Source organism: Protomyctophum parallelum (assembly GCF_964188405.1).
Source record: "Protomyctophum parallelum genome assembly, chromosome: 1".
Classification (NCBI taxonomy): Eukaryota; Metazoa; Chordata; class Actinopteri; order Myctophiformes; family Myctophidae; genus Protomyctophum; species Protomyctophum parallelum.
The window spans coordinates 78,551,262-78,573,647 of NC_139697.1; the positions used below are offsets into that span (position 1 = coordinate 78,551,262).

The 22,386-nt window shown below is 40.9% G+C and overlaps 1 protein-coding gene across 2 annotated transcripts in view; it reads right to left on the reverse strand.

The window, feature by feature from the left end:
• Positions 1-22,386, reverse strand: part of ntm (neurotrimin) — a 416,292-nt gene that overhangs the window by 13,986 nt on the left and 379,920 nt on the right. For both annotated transcript variants that reach the window (XM_083776165.1, XM_083776164.1), the window contains one exon: positions 15,355-15,480. In XM_083776165.1, coding sequence (XP_083632291.1) covers positions 15,355-15,480 — 126 coding nt within the window. The remainder of the gene's footprint in view (positions 1-15,354; positions 15,481-22,386) is intronic.

Consider the following 22,386-nt stretch of genomic DNA (forward strand, 5'->3'; position numbering starts at 1 on the left):
GCTCTGCATCACTTAACCACATCAGATCTATATGTTTACATCTGTTACTTTCGAGTTATGATACAACGGGCAATAGAAAAGAAAATGGAACTCATTCTCAATATCATTTATATCACTAGTGTGTGTGCTCTACGACTGTGTTTTTGCACTACTACAAGGGGGACGGATGCGTCATCTCTCCGTGACCAAGCGGTTGAGGAACAGCAGGACAGCCTCCAAGACTGTCCTCTGTTACCGTTGTCCTAATGGTGGGACATCTGAGAGAGCATGTAGAGGGCAAGATGGAAGATATTAAAGTAGGTAGGTGGGGGCTGGACTGAGAGTTAATCTCCGGAGGGGCAGGCAAGAGACCTTGTACCCCCTCTGTCCTGAAACACCACTCCGGAGCTTTCAGCAAAGTCAAGGGCAGAAAGGAAAATGGGTAGAAGGAAATGGAGAGAGGCAACCGTTGAGAGGAGAAGGCAGGAGAGCAGAGGGATAGAAGTACTTACAGGAGAGAAAACAGGAGAGTATGGTAACACAGGGTTTATATTTAAACAAGCAAGGGTCCATAAAGGAGGATGAGGAGGAGGAGGAGTTGGATGCTATAGTTGGGACACTAGCTGGAGCCCAATGTCATTTTGACTATGCATGCACCTCATAGTACTCTAGCACCTCAAAGGCATTCAAAGCAAAACTTCAGACCCCTCAAAACAAACTGATCAGGTTACTACTAAACCTCACACCAAGGACTCGCCTACAACCCCTGCTCATTATGATAGGGTGGGTGGGTGGGTAGAGGACAGAGTACAGCAACTTGCAATGGGTCTGGTATTCAAGATACTCAAGTGACCAGTGCCCATGTACCTAATGTTTGACTAATGAGTCACAACATATTTTATATCTAAGGCCAGCAGCTAAGAATATTGTTTTAACTTTATTTTTTCCAATTTATTTGATTCCATCCATGGCTGGCTTTTGACTCTTACTCTTACCTGTATGTCTCCTGTGTTTCATTTTCAATTCTGTCTTTCTGCTATGACACCTATGATCCCCTCTGGGGATCAATAAAGCTTTATCTTATCTGATCTCATCTGAAAAGGGGGTAGAGAAACAAACTGAAGGATAGATGTAAGCTGATATTGGGAGAGAACAAAAAGCAATGCAGTGACAGGGTGGGTGAGAGTGTAACTGGAGAAGAGACGCCTAGATGAAAGCTCCACTTGAAATGAATGTGCTCAAGAAGTACTTTGTACTAACTAAAAAAACACTCACTTAAGCCCCTATATATCATAGAAATGTACAAAACGGTGTGAAAATTATTATCTGTTTTTGAAAAAAAAAAAAATCTCAAAAAACAAGTGAACATTTATCTAAAATAGGGACATCTATAGGGTTAATGGTTACGTGATTCCCAAGAAAATAAGACAGTAAGGGAGGGGGGGGGGGTGAAAACAGTTTCAGTGTACAGTAAATAAACATGGCCTGTTACAGAACATATGGTTCTTTAAACTGTGCCTCTCAAGAAGCTGAAGAGAGAGGTAAATACTGCATGCAGATAGCCATTTTCTACTGATTATCAGCCTTGGGCACATGGAATTTTATAATGTGCCAATACAGCTTTGATGTACAATCCCCTTTGATGAAAACAAACATAAAAGGATGGAAGAAAAAAAAACATACAACTACTGTAGCTTGAGGTTCCATTACCCCAAAGTAATAAGGCTTCTATTGAAGAGGTTGCCAGCACCGCAGAGAATCTGTTGTGACAGTATTACTTTGATTTGACCCATCAATAGCAGGGATATTTTTTGAACTACAAAGCAGAAAGATGAGCGTGACTGTTGCGAATGTGACTTGGGTCACAGATACGCTCCGTGTCATCACGATCAAGGATGACGATATGGTGATGTAAGTGTAGGGTACTTGATTGTTTATTGTATTACTATTACTACAGTACACACTGTACAGCCGTGTTTGAATTTATTTCTTCAATATAGACTACAGTACACACTACACAGTTGACCAGAGTCATCCAAGGGTTCATCTATTCTAGCCCACCTCCTGCTTTCCCCCTCTACTACTACTATAAACAACCAATCTCAAGCTCACAACATGCTGCTTGTAGATCTGCTGTTTTCACAGAACATTCAGCCCAGAACAGGGATGCTAACCATCCACATGATACTGTGAATGTATTTATCTCTGCCTGCAGGATGAAAGGAGAAGATCACCGCTTCACGTTTTGGCCAAGCTCTTAAACCGTAGGCAACAACAACAACAACAACTTCCCTAGGCCCTTCCCATTTACGCCTAACTGGATTTAATCAAAATATACTTTTTGCTGTACCAATCCCACCACAATTCAGTGATTCACACAAATGATCTCTTGTGATCAAGATGCATCAGTCAGATTTTTCATATTCAATTCCAAATGACTATGATTGGCTTCCCTAATGTGCGGTAAAGCAGCTGCACTGGACTGTTTTCTCAGTCCTGCTCCTGCCCACTCTTGCTGGAATTCTGACCATTCTTGCCCGCTCCCACAATGATTACATTTCTGACCACAGATACTTCCGATCAACTGCTCCCACCTGCATACAACATTTAGGTGCCCTTAATTCCCACATAATCACGCAATAGCACTGCCAAGTTCTGCATAATTCCACAATATTTCCACTGGGCCTCAAAACATTATAAACAGTAACACAATGACAGGGAGAGTAAGAGAGAGAGAGACACAGAGAAGGCCATTGCAGCACCATGGACAGCGACACAGTGGGCTCAGCTGGGTTTACTGCTTGACAGTACAGATGGATGGCTTATGAACATACCTGTCGGGTATTTTACTCTAATATTGCTTGTCCTGTGCCTTCCTGTTATGTTTTGTTCTGTGTTCCTTTATTCTACATTTATTCTCCTGAAAACATAATTTCAGAGCATACCTATTTACACGCACATTGACGGTGGGTGCTGCTAACATAATTTCACCCACTCTTTTGTACCCATATTACTGTGATGTCACAATAAAGTTGATCCTGATTCATTCAAAAAATAAAAAGTGTTGAATGTGCATGAGCTCTGTAGAGATAGTGTCAACTTTAGACTATTATTTAGACTATTATTATCCATAAATCATTATCCATATAACAGCAAGATAAAATAAATGGCAAGTGCAAATACAATGAATGCAACCACAAGTACTGCACGCTACACATGCACTTTAGCCAATTGCAGGAAAATACATTGTGTGTAATATAATAATAGTGAATGCATACAAAATACTGAAAGGTACATGTTGGTGGTTTAAGTAACAATGGCAATGACAGCAGAATTCACTATAACACATTTTAGTACAATCGACAGAACCATATTCAGCTGCAATGAATTCCATCATTGCTCTCTTACAAATTAATCCATAAAACATTATGATCTACAGTATGGCGCAAGCCTCTGCCTTACAATGGTCACATGTTTTGTCTTACACACAACATGAGCAAAAATAGCAGATCTGCATGCTTACCTAACCCTAAAGTATAGGGCTTTAACATTCAGGCCTAAGGCCGATTCTAAAAACGCCTCTAAATCCTGACCTAAGGTTTCTGAAAAACTTAAAATATTGATATAGCAGAATCAAAAAAATTACATTTTTGAATACTGTACATACTGTACAGAACCCAAATATGGGTTCCCGGCCTGAGGGGGTAAGAATAGGTTAAATTACAATGGAGAGAAACTGGCATAGTCTTAGCTTATTTGCACATTTCTGTTCAACAAAGTCAGCAGAGTATCCAGGTCCACAAAATACAAAACCACTGACTGGCTTATAACTTGTTATTTATAACACCATCCTACTACACTGGATTTGTTATAAAGAATACAACGTTTATCCGCCTTCTGTCATTTATCTTTCCACCAATCCCAACAATACACCCTACAGAAAGACATGGCAAATATATTATGGCATATCAGATGTTATGATAAAGTGTAAGACTAGAAGGCTCAAAGAGCCATATTCTGTACTATGACGATTATATTACTTGACAAATTATGTTTTAGTAATACTATCATATCTAGCTGTCAAGCTATCAAACAGCTTTAACATAAATCTTTTTTTGACCATGAAGTCACCCACAGGGCAAAAACAAAGCCATATTTAAAAAAAAGCCATCAGCCACAAACAACTATAATCTCACAATCACAAACATTCCAGTTTCAAATGAACGTGTCCAACTAACTGAGCCAATTCATTTATGCCTATTGTTCCCAGGCCAATTTCAATCATGCACATGTTCATTTTGGCCATTTTCATGTGCCAAGAGTGTGTGCCGGTGGCCTACTAGCTTTGACAAACTTTGGTGTCCAGCATACTGGGGTCTGCGGGAGATGCTGAGGATCACTTATGATCTGCCACAGGTCCCTAAAGCCATCTATCTATCAGGGTGAGTGGCCGCAGCTGGCTGGCTTCAGAGCCTGGAATAACATCAACCCGACATGCATGCACGCGCTTGCGTACCCTCACTCTCTGAGTGTATATTTAAACATTTTCTTCTTTTAAACACTGTGGGAAGCTTGTAATAACTGGACCCACACTGAATTGCCGCAGGCTGGTAGTATAGTAGCAGTGGAAATGCAGGATACTGGAACTAAAGTTGTTTCTGCAGAGTGCCGGGGCAGTGTGTGTGCTCAGCTATCTCTGCCAGCCAGAGTGAGGGGAGAACACTCTATGTGTAGCTACATGCTGAACCAAACACGTGCAGTCGCACGCATACACTGTCGATGAACCTGATCTACAAGGTGAGTGGGGAATAGGTGGCACAGGGGGGAGGGGTAAAACTGGTGAATCGTGGATGTCCTTTATCTCTATTGAAGAGCACCCAAACAAGCTGAACTAAGGCGACTTTCACGTTCGCCCAATACTAAGTAAGAAAAGAAACACACTGTCAGAGATCTCTGAATTGAACTGACTATCTAGTTTAGATAAAGGAATGGGAGGAAATCATATTTTCTATGAATTTCAATTCACGCACATGGTTGGACTGGAAGAGAGCACTGAGGTGAGAAAATGGTCTCTTTTTCATTATCATTTTCTCAAAGATTTTCTTGCTTTATTGGCAAGAATGCAGTGAAGAAAATTGGAAAAATGGGGGGGTACGACGACAGAGAGACAGAATAGGTTGACCAATGTTGGCAATATTCCTATTATTAAAATGAAAAGAACGCCTGCATTATAAGGTACACACTCCTTGATACTCTTTGTATCAATACCAGGGGAGCGATTATTATGCTATCAATCCTTATGAAAATGTCACCGGCTGTTGAACATCAGTTTCAGTAGCGCAATATTATGCTATTCAATGTTTGCAAACCACTGTCTCTAGGTTATTGTCTGGGAAGATCATAGGATTAAGCATACTGTCTGCCAGCAAGTGCAGCCAAGGGTGTTGGACTGTGAAACCACTGCATGATCTAAGATAAGATAAGATAAAATAAGATAAACCGATATTGAACCCTAGGGGGTAATTCTGGTGTCATAATAGCAACAGCAGTACGGTTTGATTTATACTTGGTTGTACGCAGGTGTCACACACTGAAAACAGTCAATCTACTGTTTTATGTGTGCAACACTGACACACAACTAACTGTTGTATAACAGGTAGGAGTAAGAGAGTGAAGACCCAACACAAAATACATTAAAGATAACATAAAATGAAATAAAATACAGTTTAGCCAGGTTCTGACTCAAGACATAGCCACTGGGTCTCGAATGAGTAATTATGATGTAACATACAGTATGTAGGCCCTACAGTAGATTCACACTTGGAATCTTAAATATTATCATTGGTCCATTACCAATGAATATATGAATTAATTTACATATTTTACCAATGAACGGGCCTAAGATAAATGGATATAATACTGTATGTTCAGACCATCAACAGTGAATATGAGAATGAATAGGTACAGTATGTACAGTGTCAACAGGCTTCAATAGTGAGAATCTGGGTATTATGTACAGTCTATAAACAGTATGAATAACTGGAAAGGGGTGCGCCGCAGAGTGAAAATGTGCATCTTTCTTGGCCTACTGGCAGTGTGCAAGAGTAATGTGGTGCCGATAGCTCCAGCAGTTTGGGAATTGGCTGGCCACCCATACAGACACGCACAAAAGGGTGAAAACATAATCTCCCCAGCATTCAGCCTGGAACAGATACATATATGAACAGTCTATCAACAATGCACAAGAAAGGTAGCATGCAGAGGCTTAAAGTGGCCTACAATGATGCCCTGGGGATAATTCTACTCAAGATCTCAAGATCAGGGGTTCTCAACCTGTGGGTCGCGACCCCTCGGGGGATGTCAAATTATTTTGGGGGATCCCCAGATTATTTATTAAAAAAAGTTTTTTGTTTTACTGAATGTCTGGAAAATGGAAATTAAGAGTTTACATATTGTATACACATAGTACATGCATACGTTTTCCTTAATGATTATATAGATCTGGTTTCAGAATTTAATTATGATGTATTTTCTCTATTATTAAGGTGATTGTAGCAGTCAATTTGTATTGGGGGTGAGGAGGGGGGCGGGGTGGGGCAGGGGTCGCAAGACATGGCCAAAGCATTTCCGGGGGTCCCCAGCCAAAAACGTTGAGAACCACTGCCCTAGATGGCAGCTCACTGTGGAATCCACACATGAGGCTCTCTCAAGGCACTCTATGTATGGATTAATGTCTTGCCTGGATGAGTCCTACAATATTATTATTGAAGATATAGTCAATCCTGGGAAGAGCTGTCTGCTTTGATTTGATTTTAAATTTAATTTTTAATATATATCACATTAATAATCAACATCACATTGGTTATTTATAGGCTATATATATACTCAATGGACCCTGTGTGTATCAAATAATGTTTTAATTGAATTGAATGAATATAAATGTGAATAATAAGTCTTTAGTGTTTGCAGGTGTGATGTATAGAATACAAAGAATCAATGGCTTTAACGGAACCTGACATCTGCTTGCCATGCCATGAGCTGGCAAGCAGATGCCAGCTCATGGGTGGCATCTGGCATAATGAGCCATGAGCCCTGAGCCATGATACAAAAAAAAACATTATACTATTATAAGTAGGAATAAGTAGGTAAATGCATAATATAATTGGCAGATTTAACCACAATAGTCCAGCAATAATAGTATCAATTTTCCATTCTTCGGGGTAAATGCAAATGTTCCAATTAAAGTACTGGCTGTTAAGGCGGACATTTTGACTGCGGGGGTGACACAGACACTCCCATCGCAACCCTCAACATACTCATACACAATTATATATGATTGCAGCTTCAAGAGGCCAGTGCTTAAATGACTTTACATATTTTCTCATCATGTATCAATCATATTCAGTGCAGATAGTATCTATGGCTAGTAGCTCACTATTTTATTTCATCTTTATTTATATGTAGTCCTATTTATGATGCCTTGGTATCTTAGTGCACCTCTCATGCATTTTATTCTCACCAGTGGAGTAAAGTATTGGAGTATTTCCAATTTTCTATACTTTATACTTCTACTCCACTATATCACAGACAAATATTGTACTTTTACTCAACTACAATTATTTGAAAACTTTAGTTACTAATTACTTTGTAGATTTTGATTATTATTGTATACATGTATTGCATTATTGCATGTATCTCTCTCTCTACGTCGTCCTCAGACGAGCCCTCCATCGGCGTCTCCAGTCATCTCTGTTCTCCATACATCTGGCCAGCTCCTTTGTGCTTTCCGCACCAGTATCTTTCTTTAGTACGTCCACGTAGGTAGGTGTGGGATGTCCTCTCGATCGATGCCCGTGTGTTGGTTCCCACAGTACAAGCTTTTTGGCCGGGAGTTCTTGATGTCGGTGGCAGTGGCCAGCTAGTCTCATCCTCCTTACTGCTATCTTCTCTGTTACACTTGGTAATGCCCCGTACAGACGCTTGTTGGTGATGTGCTCATCCTGGTTGATGTTAAGTACCACACGTAACATTCTGGTGGTATTGCATGTATTATTGTATTGTATATACATGTATACTATATATTTCGGCCAATTAAAAATAGCTGATCTACAAGCTCACAATGCGTCGCAACTCACGATGCGACGCACTGTGAGCTTGTAGATCGGCTATTTTCTAAAGATTGGTATACATTTGCGTTTACATTCTGCATAATTAATACTTTCTGTACATTTTTATACCAATGACTTGATTTACTCAAGTACATTTTTAATTCCGGACTCCTACTTGTAACAGAGTATTTCTACAATGCAGAATTGATACTTTTACTTAAGTTTAAAAAAACACACTGATTCTCACTGCAGTTGCTGCTATATGACATCTGCATAATTTCCCTCCGGGGCTCAGTGAAGTTTTATCTTATCTTATCAAAGCTACAAAGTGAACTCAGCTGTGAAGCCCAGCTGTTGGACAGCGTTAATGAGATTCCACAGTAATAGGTGCAATTGACTAAGAGCAGCTCATAATCATATTGGAATGGGATTAATGCACACTCTGCTGGTTTCAAAGTCTATTGATTGGGCTGTTCCAGGGGTCTAGGCAAATAAGCAGCTTTCCCTAATTAAGGAGAATGTTACCTTCTTATCCTCTCAGCTGGAACACCAGGGTGATGACATGGGAAGAGGAGAGTTTCATTTGTGGTCCCATTCAATCACTACGGTACATTCATTGTTTCTATTAATTTTATTTACAGTCATTCACTGTTAAGTATTGACATGTAAACAACACATCAAATCCAGTTGCAAAAGCATGATCTCCCCATTATGTTATTTTCCCTTCTTGCCATTTTGGTAGTGATAACACTAGTCTATATATACCGTATATTATTCTATTATACATTTATCACAGGTGACTGTTATTCATCATGGATATTGTTGAGATTTCATGTTACACGAGCGACATACTGTACCGTGTGGCATGACACGCTAGAAATGTCCTTCCTTTCATTTAATGAAATTTAAAGTGACAAAAACTGAGATTATTGTCACAAATGGCAGAAGAGTAGGAGCAGCACTGAAGCCCTTTTCGGTTCCACTGATGAGGCTGTTCCAAAGCTTTTTTGCTCAAACAGAGGAAAGCTCAAAAAAAATATTCTCTGCTCAAAATATAATGTGGGCTCCTTGGTATGAATCATATCTCTATGCAACAGAGACCTGATGAAACATCTCCCCAAAATAAAGAACAATGGCAAGTTCTGCACAACAGCAATTTATGCATCAAAACGTATAGCTAAAGCGGAGCACAGAAAATAAGAGGGCGGCAGTGCTAGCTTATCACCAAATTAGATCCTTAAGGGGTTCTCCAGTCTAGATGGCCATTCGAGATAAACATAAAACAAGGAATTGCCCCTCCCAGTGTGCTAATAAGCCTTGGATCATGAAACTGTTGTGTTTCACAGATCAGGGTGTAATCTGGAAAGCTTTTTGGGACATACCAGTGGAGTGTTCTGTGCTTTTGGCAGCTGACAATAATGCCCACACAAAGACATGTATATGTTGTTTGCCTAAATGACGACAGATGGACACGGTAATTACATTTAACTCTCCAACCTTTCTCACTATAACTATAAAGCTTTACAGTTATAGCTTGTGATATCAGTACATCATTTATAACATGGTCGATTATTTTACAATCACTTTAAATTGTAGGCATGAAATGTGTGATGTATTTCAACATTGATTGTTGGGACATGTTCCTGACATAATGAGCTTTAATCATAAAGCAAAACATACTGTAAACAGATAAATGACAGATACACTGTGACATTGTTGTGACCGAAGGTCGCAGTTAACTATGTGCATTTCCTGTCAGTGTGTGTGTTGGTCGGAGTGAGAGAGCACGTGACATCATCAGGGATGGGCATTTCAATTCTGTAAAACATGACATTTGTACTTTAAGATTGATTTCTCAAATGAGACCCAGCTGTGATCTGTCGCTTAGCTATAGCCTATATATATGTATTCTCTGTGAGACATACCCTAGTTTGAAACGCTGAGGAAGGCCTGCGTGCCGAAACGCGTTCGTTTCTCTAGATGGACTGCCCATGCTGCATGTGATTTCATGAAATAAAGAAACTCAAACTTCATTAAGAGAGTGAGGATATTCCCCTTTTTGCCAATCATCAGGGATGGAGCATGTGACATCACATCACGTGACATCATCAGGGATGGAGAACGTGACATCATCAGGGATGGAGAACGTGACATCATCAGCGATGCAGCCCGTGACATCATCAGGGATGGAGCACGCGTCATCACGAGACATCATCCCTGATCCCTGATGTCATCAATATTGGCCAACAACTCTACATCTGACCTCAAACCTCAAACCCTTAGATCTCCATATATGGAGCTGACCTGTTCTGACATTCCATATGTTGATCCTTCCCCATCCATCCTTCCTCTTCGATGTCTCCATTTTGACTGATACCAGTCCATTTAAACTCTAGACGGGCCTTCCCCAAAGTTATCACTGCAGCCACGCCCGGCAGCCGGCAAAAACTCTTAACAGGCCCAAAAATTAAGGTATTACCCCACCATGCCAAAGCGCCAGCGCTCGCCCAGCAGTCTGCTGTCACCCAGGCACATATGTTGATTTGACCGTCCCATCCCAAAGCGCCAGCGTCCGGCATCCGCCGGTCACCCAGGCGGATGCGCGCATCGTTCTCGCCCTCAGGCAGATATCTTACTGGTCGTAAGGAATGAATGTTATAGCTACAAACTGCAAGCAAAATGTTTAACCACTTTCAACTTGCCATCCTTTTTTGGGCATGTCATTATATTATTAATTTATATTATTTAACCCATTTTGACCTGAGGACGATTCTACAAATGCTTTCTAAATCCTGACAGTTTTCTGAAAAACCTCATGTTTCTGTCAGTGGTTCTTAAAGTTTTTCATATCAAGGACCCCCAGAATTATATGTAATTGAAACACCGGGGGGTTCCCGCCCAAAATGGGTTAAATCACGTGATGTGCTATTTAAGTGGTTAAATACAGAAGAAACGGTCCGCTTCAAGATTAACAGACGCCTCAAAAAGCACCGTCACTCCCAAGCAGTAGCTCTGATGGGTTGACCACCCCAATAGGAAGCTGTAGGGCTTCATACCCCGGGGAGGCCATTACCAACAGCTGAGCGGGAGCCATCGCACTGCTGCTAGAGGACAGAAATGGATCAGCTGGGAGGGAGATCAGAGGACCATATCCCCTGAGGAATTGACCATATTCACGTGGCTTACTTCATACTTGGGGGCTGGGGGATGGCGATAAACTCTGTCTTCCCCCAAGCCCACCCGCTGTGTGAATAAAGTCTGTATGTGGGACACATAGGCCAGTGAGTCTCAAAGTGGGGTTTGAGGACCCCCAGACGTCTTTCCAGGGGGTACCCACAGAAATGAAGAACAGCTGAACCACTTTAACACTATTTTGTACTTGGGTTATTAAAAAAGAAAATGCTGATATACAATCTCACAACGTGTTGCGTCTTGACAAACACAATCACAAATCTTCACTCTGGTCCCTAGGCCAGCACAAAATATTTTTAGATGGGGGTCCACGGCCAAATACATATTACATTTGCGGACCCGCCTTGAGATGAAAATAAATGTGTCTGCACAGTAAGGTGTTCATTTACTCTGAGAAATTACAATTTGGTTGCATGTACTGTATACACTCTCTGTGCACTTGGGGCAGTATGCGTCATGACAGAGTTTGACACGTCGAAAGAAGGCGGACAGGAAAATAATCTCAGAAGCAACTTAAATGAGACTTGTTTCCATGGCAGCCGTGGCTGAAGACTTCTCCATCCTGCTTGTATGGACAAGAAAAGTCAAGCGCTGCCGCTGAGTGAAGGTTGACTAATGGACGGCTAATGGTTAGGCAGCAAATCAGCCCCCGGCAACTACCTATAATGAACTATCTAGGAACAGGTTGAAAAGAATCAGGCTTCAGAAAATCCCATTCCACTAATACATGTCTCCTCTATTTGAGCGACCACATCAAACACGACATGGATGCTGGCAAATACTGCGATATGGTTATGCTGGACCCGCCAAAAGGCACTGTAAACCACTCCATCCTGATTAATAAGCTTAAAGCAATTGGCCAACAGCCGCTAAGAAATTTGAATCCCTAGACTCCTTCAAGGAGCAAGTTTATGGGCAGCTGCAATTCAAAACTGACCCCTGTTCGAAACTGGCCCCCTCTTTCGTTCTATACTGTTCAAGTATTCTCTTTTTTCTAACTGTGTATTTGATGTTTTTATTTTGCATAGATGTGTATATCTGTATGTCTTTAAATGTTTTGATGAATTGAAAATGGGGGACCCTGATGTAAACAAGTCTTAGTGCTTTTTCTGGTTTCATTCTGTTAGCAGGTTTTGTATTGACCTGTACCTTCTTTGGACTGTACCCATTCTGCAATCTGTTAATAAAATCAATCAATCAGTTATCTTCCTTTTAACTTGCCATCAACAGAACATGACAGACAACTTCAGTTTAAGTTTAGAAAAGAACACTTGAATCCATTAGGCACTACTGTATATGAAAGTGAAAATATCCACAGTGTAGAGTACCGCTCTCTACTTGTAGGCCTACTACACGTCTCCCCAAGGATTCAACTACTTCAAGTGCTTGCAAAGTTTCTTAGTGAGTGGAAAGTGGATCCAGGGTTTACCTCTAGGTCATGGCTATTTGAAACACTTTTCAGGGAATTACAATCAATCCCGGAGATGTCCTGGGGGTTCCAGTCTCTCGATTTGTTCTGTCCAGGACCGAGTTTAAACCCGTTTTATACTACAGTTACTGTAGTTCCCACATGGCAAATTGATCAGCTGAGATGCATTCTAATGAGTGCCGATATCTTTCGATAACGATAACACCGTGGTCGAGATTTTCCGGTCCTTCATTGCCATCCCCAGTTCCTGCTTACTGATGCATGTGTCCCTAGCGATGACATCAGGGAACGACAGTTTTCTACCTCTGGTCTGCTTTGAGGCAGGAGAATAAGGAAACATATAACCTCATTGTCAGCTCTGTAGCAGTGGCCGGCAAACTGTGTTCTTCTAGATCGGACTAGTGAAGAAACACGGGGAAGGTTGCCGTATATTAGATTAGTCGATGGGTGGCTCTTCCAAGACAGATTTTGCGCTCTCATTAGAAGGCGGGTGTAAGTGCCATCCAACCGTTTCTCTAGTTTCTTTGAAAGTGTCCATGTCTGAGCCATAGAGTAGAATCGGCTCAACGGACGATCTAAATATTTTTACTTTTAACATCTTACTAAACTGGGATGACCAGATCTTATGCATATCATTGCAGGCTGACCAGGCCATACCCTTCCTAGTTTGAAAGTCCTTTTGGGAAGAAGATATATATGAACCCAAATACTTGTAGACCTTAACTTTACTGTAACCTAGCAACATCTGGCAGCCATGGTTAGTAACAAAGTAGATTTCTAACCATAAATATCAATAATGAAACATGCATAACAGAAATAATACTGTAAACTTGAGGTCATGCTATACAGTCCAATATTGGCACTGGGGTGCTGATATTGACAACAGCACACCAGGGGTAATATCTCACGTTATAGCACAACCTGGAGAGCATTATTATTTATTTATTTTAAGATTTGTTTTAGGCTTTTCTGCCTTTATTGATAGTATCAAGTGAAGACGGACAGGAAAGATGGAGGAAGAGAAGGGGAGAGATTTTTTATTAATGCAGTGCCTTCTATTTCAGCATGCTAACTTTCTATTTTCTATTAGCTTGGCATGCCCACCGATGGCAGGTTTTCTGAACTGTCCATTCCACAGCCCCTCTGAGACCCACAATAAGTAGACAGATATGGTAGCTACCATCTGATAATGAACATTGCATTAGAGAGAACCAATTATTTTAAAATGGGTGAAATGGTTCTTTAAGTAATGTAAATGCTATAGTGAGTAAACTGCAGTTTATACAACATGCTTGTGTCAGCGTTAGCAGCCCTGCTAGTTTTGTCAGTAAATATAAAATATATAATATCAATCAGGCTTAAGAAAACAGTAGAATCTTTGGAAAAAGCAGGATACAGTGTTGCTCTCACAGTCCTGTGTGGGCAGTGGTAGTAGATTTCAGTACAAGATTAACACCACAACACTGGGGAAATTAACCTCCACACAGCACATCTCATTCTCACCTCAATCAGCTGAGGGGAGCTGACGTCCCCCCAAAAAACATGCTTTGGTGCACAAATATTACCCACTGTCATTATAATTACAACAAAATCCCCCAATTTAGCTCCTTTTGTAGCCATTGCCACAACAGAAATTATTGGTTATGTAGCCTCCATCTGACGTTACTGTGCAGCTGTAAGCTCAAATCCTGACACAGCCATCTCCCCTAGGTCTTCCCATTCAATATCCCTCCCAGCTTCCCTTCAGTAAAGAATAGATAAATACAGTACAGGAATGGACTGCCCTCTCTCCTTTTCACAAAACTGACAACACGGGTGGCAGGTAATCTTTTCAGCAAGGCCAGGACAATGATGTGTTCTCTATCAGGATGTTACATTTAGCCATATAAATAAATAAGGAGCCTATCAATGGGACCTCTCCTCACTTATCTCCTTACAGACAGGTCAGTCACATTCTTGTCATATTAACATTTCAATTCCCAGATCCCTGTTGTACCACCAAGAAAAGAGGAGAAAAGAGGACAATGCCACAACAGGTTTAAAATGCAATTCATTATGAATGCAAGCATTTTGCCTGATTAAGTAGAGCATGGAGTGATTTGAATGCAGAAATACACACCAATGTTTGCCTTCCTTCGGTCTTAAGTTAAAGATAAGCTAAATGTATTCAGTGATGTGGAGCATGTACAACACTGCTATCCCAGCTTTGGACAAACGTACATAATCTGAAATGCATGCATGCTCGCACGCGCGCGCACACACACACGGCAGTGTTCTTAGCATTAATTCTGTCATTCAATGTGCCTGTGCAACATTTACATCTATCCTATTATACTAATTAATGAGATCAATTACACTAAAGCTGGTTTATTTTTCCATGTACTATTACGTTGTAATGATGATTAGAGAACAGGTAATGATGTGTAATAAGCAGAGCAATAAATCCACCAGGGTCACTCAATGTCAAAGAGCGTGGCATAAATTAATGAGAAGGTGCGAGTAGGTGATGATTAAGATGACTGGAAGCCCCAGAAAATGAGAAATGTAATGCAATGAATTGTGGAGAAGAAAAACGACACTAGTAAAAGTTGGGCACAGCAGGGAAATAATGTGAATGACAATGTTGCCAAGAGAGAAATAAGTTACCTGAAGGAGAGACTAGTTTCCAGCTCACTGAAGGCTCTGGTTTACCATTTGCTTGGCACATCAGGGTGACATTGGAGCCTTCATTGACAACAATGTCTTTTGACAAGTTGATTATTTTGGGTGGCACTGTGAAAGAAAAAAAAACATATGTCAGGTGTTTGGACGGTACATAGCAAAACAGAACCACTTGCTTATCAGTCCCACAATAGCAACATGGAAAATGTTATATATATACACAAAGCCACTGAAAAGGCTGCTCCAAGGTGAAGGGTGGGCATATGTTGGTCCGACGTCCCGTTAGTCCGACATACATGGACGGTTAACCGCTCACTTCCGCGTGCGGTTAAGGTTAGGTTTGGAGTAGGGTTAGTAATGTCGTATTATTGGGACGTTGGACTAAAGCCCAAACACCAAAAGGTCGGACTCGGGTCTGGACAAAACAGTTTTTAAGGTAGACAACGCCGATGCAACTCAATGAGTTGCATTGGTGTGGTTTTGTCCTGGGGACGTTTTGTCCTGGGGACGTTTGCATGTTCTCCCCGTGTCGCCTAGGGTAGGTACGCTCACAAAAACATACAGTAATCCTGGTCTCTAAAATACATCCCCCTGGCCAGCCGTCAGCGTCTGATGGAGGGAAAAAAGTTTTCCTTCCACGCGCTACAGTACGTCTGGCTGGGGAAACTCTCCCCTGTCAGGTGAAAAGAAGGTGTACATTAGAAGGATTACATTAGATAATTGACACTGGGTGAAAAAATGGGTTACAAAATTGTGGGATAAAAACTTTTGAATATAATAAAATAAAGATATTTTGTCCCAACCCGACCCTTAGTCTGTACTTGGAGATCACTGTGTCCATCCCATCTTTATGTTTCATGAAAAGGAACCAATTAAAAATGTCTCTATAGAAAATAAGCAGCTATAGTTTTTATTGAAAAGCTCTCAGAAAAGTCCAAAGTGAGAGACAATATTCATAAACAATAACACACAAGTTCAAACTACAATTACAAATAAATGTAAATGAGAAAGAAACAAATATTTGAAACAGGCTTTGTTGCATGTTCTGAAATAAATAAACAAACAAACAAACAAACAAACAAACAAACAAACAAACAAACAAACAAATAAATAAAAATCACAAGATGTTAATTGTCTCAAATCGGACAGAGAAGCACACGTGACAGCATATGGAAAATATCCACGTAATTCACACCACAAGCGGACAAAAATCTGAGATGCATTGGGTGCTGTTAATCACTGTTAACTAATCCCACAGCTGAATGTCTGGGTGACGTTGCCCATCAGATCATCACACTGCTACTGATGCACCCATTAACTGTGCCAGTTAGGAAACCTCAGGCACCACAGAAATGTGACATTTAGATCAATGACAGCTGTCTACTGATGGTCTGAAATAAAGCATATGTTGCTGTGGTGGTTGGGTGGGGTTTTTGTTGTCTGCTCCTATAGTGGAGGGTCACACTGGGTGCTGCGACACATTACAACACGCTGCCACACACCTACTTGTTGTGAGCGTGTACGTAGATGGAGGGAGGAGGGCTTGTACAGCACAGTAAGTACAGTAGGCCTATAGTACAGCACCACTCAGTTCAGACGGGTCTGATTTTTGAGGGGCTCCTATATACAGCTTTTGGGAAAATGTACGCCATCTTGTCCCCACTGCACGTCTCATATTTGCCATCGACAATGAAAGGAGAAATTAGGCTAAATGTCTGCCCAATATGACGTAGATTTGTGGCAACACAAACATTAAATGCCAATGACAATGAAGGGGAAATGTATGTCATATGTAGACGTCATATATACAGCCTTTCTCTCCACACGTCTCAATATTTGCCATTGACAATGTAAGAAGAAAATAGGTCAAATGTCTGCCAAATATAACGTAGATTTGTGGCAACGCAAACATTAAATGCCATTGACAATGACAGGAAATGTAAAGGGCATATGTACAAGATAATCGGCTAACCAATCACATAAATTCACTTGTTCATGAAATGATACAGTAAGAGCGCCCCTCACTTCACACGGGTGTGATTTTTTAAATAAATTAAGCACAGTGGAGCAGAGCCGTATATGTGGACTTTCTAAGTAAAAAGTAACAAAATCTTTAAAAGAAATTGGCTAAAAGTCTTAAATGAAGCATATAATCAACCAATAGATAGTTAAATGGAAAATAAAATGCATTTAAAATGGTGTGAAATTGTTAATGGTTCCTGGCCTTTCAAAAGAGTGTGCCTCTCTAATGTGTTTAGGTAAGGTGTTCCCCAATTTGGGAGCATAACAAAGCAGCATCTGCAACAACAACACAAGTGGGTAGGGTTCTGCATATCTGCAAACCGGCAGAGGATCTAAAGGCTTGGGAAGGAACACAAAACAACAGGGAGTCTGTGATGTAGGCTGGCCTTAACCCGTTGAGAGCTTTATAAACAAGTAAAATGGCTTTAAAATAGACTCTGGAAGACGCGGGGAGCCAGAGTGTAGTCTAGCTAAGACCGAAGTGATGTGTTCTCTCTCTCTTTTTGTTTTCGTTAGCAGTCTAGCAGCAGAGTTTGCTGTAACCTCTCAATGAACTTTTTTAGGAAGATCCGGAAAAATGCTTTGCAGCAGTCCAACCTACTGGAGATAAAAGCATGAATTAGGCCTATAGTTTTTCAGCACCTTGCTGAGTAAGGAATGAATTTTAGATAAAAGAATGGTGTTTTTATCACCGACTTTAAAACTCATATCAGTCTAAAATAAGCTTGTTACTTGGTTTGATCGAGGGAGTTAGGTTGTCAATTAAAGAGCTTAATTAATGAACCCATTTTTTGCTTTGGGGCCAAGGAATAAGATTTCTGTCTAAATTAATTTGAGAACATGATACTCATTCATGTATTGATTGCAGACAGACAGGCAGTGTGGGCATGTGCATGGTTTAGTTCAACAGATACTGAATTATTTTGGTTAAATAGAAGGTGTGTCTCTCTCCTGTTCAATCAAATCTGTAAATGGGTCGGAAAATGTAAATAATAAAGTAAAAATCACACCTGCGTGAAGTGAGGGGTGCTCTTATCATCTTACAACATCGAGGACAAAACAAACATTAAACTCTGTTCATTGTTAATGCATCATCGCTCCACAGCCTATAGGAGTGTCTGTTGCATAACAGTGGGACGTCATCGAAAATGTTCCCAAATGTTAAGCAAACGACAACAAAAATATCTTAAAACGTTATTAACTCGCGATCTAAATCATCTCGTCCAATTCTAAGAAACAATCCTGTGTTAGACGGCCCCCCGCTGTCCAGACGCTAGACGTGTTAGATTGAATCAAGCCTCCCGTTGTTGTCGATCGCCTTTAGAGTGTTTTGGCTACATTTAGCTGCTCCCTCCACATCCGGTATAACTTCCGGTCCGTCGGTAAAAGTGCTCCGTTGCTATAAATCGATTGGGCGCTATGATTTAATGGATTAAATAACCCCGGGCAATCTGAGTGTTAATGGCATTTAATGTTTGTGTTAGTGACAAAACAAACATTAACCTCTGTCCATTGTCAATGGCGTGTTTAAGGAAAAACAAACATTAAACCTGTATATAGGAGGACCTCAAAATATTTTGACAGGGCTCTTCAATCTACTATCAGTAATTGAGAAATCAAACCCGTGTGGGAGTGTGGGGGTCCGGGGTCCCCCCCCCCCCCCCCCCCCCCCCCCCCCCCCCCCCCCCCCCCCCCCCGGGTCCCTGTACTGTACTGTACTGTACTGTACTGTCACACAGAAAATCATACAGTTAATATGTGTGTGTTAGGCTGCGCAACAGTGACACTTGGTGATGAAAACCAACCAAACGCTATTTCCGTGCTCGGATACAGGGACACAGCCAGAGACACACAAAGCTCCGTATAGGAGTGGTTGCACCACTCAAAAACAAAAAACAAAAGATTCAACTAACTCCAAATCTGATTAGTTACATCCTACTAAGAGACATCAAGTGCACAGTAATGGAATTGCAATATAGAGGAAACTAATGCCCTCAAATAAGTAGTTTTTCTTATTTCAGAGCTAAACCTTTTCCATGAATAATTCATTGGATGTCAGCTTAATCCCCGTTTTCCTTTCTTGAATGACAAAATACAGAGAGCATGTCAGTGTTGAATCTTTTTAGTTGTGGTTCAACAGGCCAACTATAACTAACCAACGTTTGTGTAGTTAAAACAAAGGGGTTTTCACTAATCAATTCAGTACAAGCTGCCAAAATGCAGAATATTTGAAGTAGCTGTTCCATCACAATTATGATACAAGGACCGTGCAAACAAGGTCCATTTCTTTTCATAATCCTTGTTTGTTCATGTGATTAGATGGAAAGTGGCTTATATTTGCATGCATGCATCCATTGCAAAACCACAACTAGAACTAGAAAATTGTCAGCTAAGTAGCCAGCATGAGGAAATATTATGCATACAGTAGGAACAAGGAGGAAGAATGTCATGATTCAATAATTTTGTTCACATGGAGAAGAAAATGGAAACTTTCAAAGGTTACAGTATGTTTGGCTGGAGAAAGTAAACAGAAAACTAATATCCTCTTTGGCCTGAGCCAGTACACTGAGCACATGACCCCAAGTTCTAGACCTCCAGTAGGCTAAACAGAAGTTTTTGTATTATTTCCAGTGAACACAACACAAAAAGGTATATTGATGACAAAGTTCAATGTTAAATGTTAGCAGGGGCGCAAATGATGGGAGACGGGGGATGTGTCCGTCACATTGTGTCCCCCCGACTGCCCAGAGTAACCACTTATTGTTTCATCGCCGTTTAATCGAATTCTCGCTCTTGTCCCGCCTCTGAAACAACGTATCTGGTTCCCGCTAGGCCAGATCCGGCTATTTCCGTATCCAGAGATTTTTATCTACATCCGGGTCAAATGTTATTGACGTCGCCCCCGAAAGGAGAATGGAGTACTGTATAGTGGATTATCGCGGTCACTTTGTTTTTCACACAGCATTACAAGAGAAGAGATCCTCCCGTACACAGTGGTCGAACCTGTTTTTAACACACATCTTATAACACACGGTGGCCCACCACACATCCGCAGATGATCGATAATACGATAAGAGCCTAAATTAATTTAATCTTGGGCTAGCCTGGCAGTGAATGTTAACTGCCCTAAAAATAAAAGATCGGCTTCCCATACTAGTTTTTATTTTTGGTAGAACATAAATATCTTTGAAAGATGAACCAATACGAATCAGAAACCAGTTTTTTTTTTTTACATATTGTTGTGACTTGCGACTACATCAATATGCAGACCCCTTGATTGATGTATGTACTAGGCATTGGTTGATTCCTGTCTCCTGATTCTAAAGTTGCAAATCAGTTGACTGTAGCTTTGCTGTTACTATTGACTGAGCTGCTGTGGAAGTTTGATCTAAGTCGTCGATAATAATAATGATCGCAATAGATCTTGTTTTGTGTTGAACTTTTTTATGAGAGCACTGCAGAGTAACAAACAACACATGCAATCACAATTTACAGCGTACCACTAAATCTAAAATCTAAAGTTTGGAAGAGGTTTGTATGTGGAATATAAAAATAGAAAATTGGACAAACTTCTGGCCATTTGTAGAGCCGTGATTACGCGACAGCACGGTAGCATGACAAAACTACAGTATGTAGGGAGGATTCTATGGATGCTGGAACAGCACATACAAGCAACAAAACACTTTTTCCAACCACAACTTGGCAAGGTCTACTGTATTCATGGCATCTATGGCCCTTTTTGTAGTTGTTTTTGTGTGTTGGCTTTTGTGACACGGTGAAAATGTTAGTTTAGAAAGTAAAGAAGAGAAACCCATGGTATATTCAAAAGTATGTTTGCTGAAACTGCATCTCTGCAGTAAATCCCCAACAACCACTCCCGCTCAACACAAGCTAAATTATTGCCAAAAATTGCCAAAAAGAACTGATCTATAAGCTCACAATGCCTGTTAGCTTGTACATCTGTTATTTTTGGCAAGAGACACCGTTATGCTTTATCTGTCTGATTTTGAATGAAATTCATTTCTCACTAGACTTGTTCTGCGACCTCTGGTACTACACACGGTTTACTGTCAATTTGTCTGCTGACTACCGGTATGCACTGAAGTGGATAGTGCATTGGATACGGTTTACTGATCTGAATACAAATTTCTTTGGCCAGTATTCATCTTATATAGAACTGGCTCATTTAAATCAAATGTTATAGTGGAAATACTAGAAATGTACAGTTGATGTCTTATAAGGGAGAGATGAACAGTATTCAATGAAGTGTTGTAATCGCAAGTGCGGAATTGCGTTTGAGTAAATGGTCACGCTCCCCTCCTCCTACTAGTAGTAGTAGGGGAATCGGTGATAAAATTGTACCATCACATCTGTATATTACTGTTTATTACTGTATATGCCTGCTAAACGTGAGGTTTATGGGCAAATCTAGTGCCCATAATTGCCCGTTAACTCCTCTTTTCACGCAGTGGGAGGGGCCCAAAGTTCACTTAAGGCTCATACATAGTCTGGATTTTCGGTGGTTAGGTGACCACCGAACTACAACATGACGTCATGAGCCGCGGTGAAGAGCAAACCACCGCCACAGCTCCAGCCCTTCTCTCTGTTTTTACTCACCACCGCTCAACGTTATTTCAGCTCCGTTGGTCACCTCACCACCGAAAATCCAGACTATGAATGAGCCTTTAGCCGTTCGAGTTGCAACCCTTACCCGCACAGAATAGTAAATCATGTTCTGGCGAGAGCGTTTACCTTCGACGGCACTCACGTGTGTGGGACTGTGTGTGTATTTGTCTACTCTGGACCTTGACATATTGATGACCAAGTCGATATTGAAGTTATAACTGTTAACTGCCCGTGAACATATTTTAATCACTGCCCTAGGGGCCCCAGAGCCCAGACCCACTGTTGAAGACCCTTGTGTCAGAGATGGCTGCACGCGCAGCAAAACAGGTCCGGGAGGGGCTAAGCAAGGCTTTGCCTAGCAACAGCCAC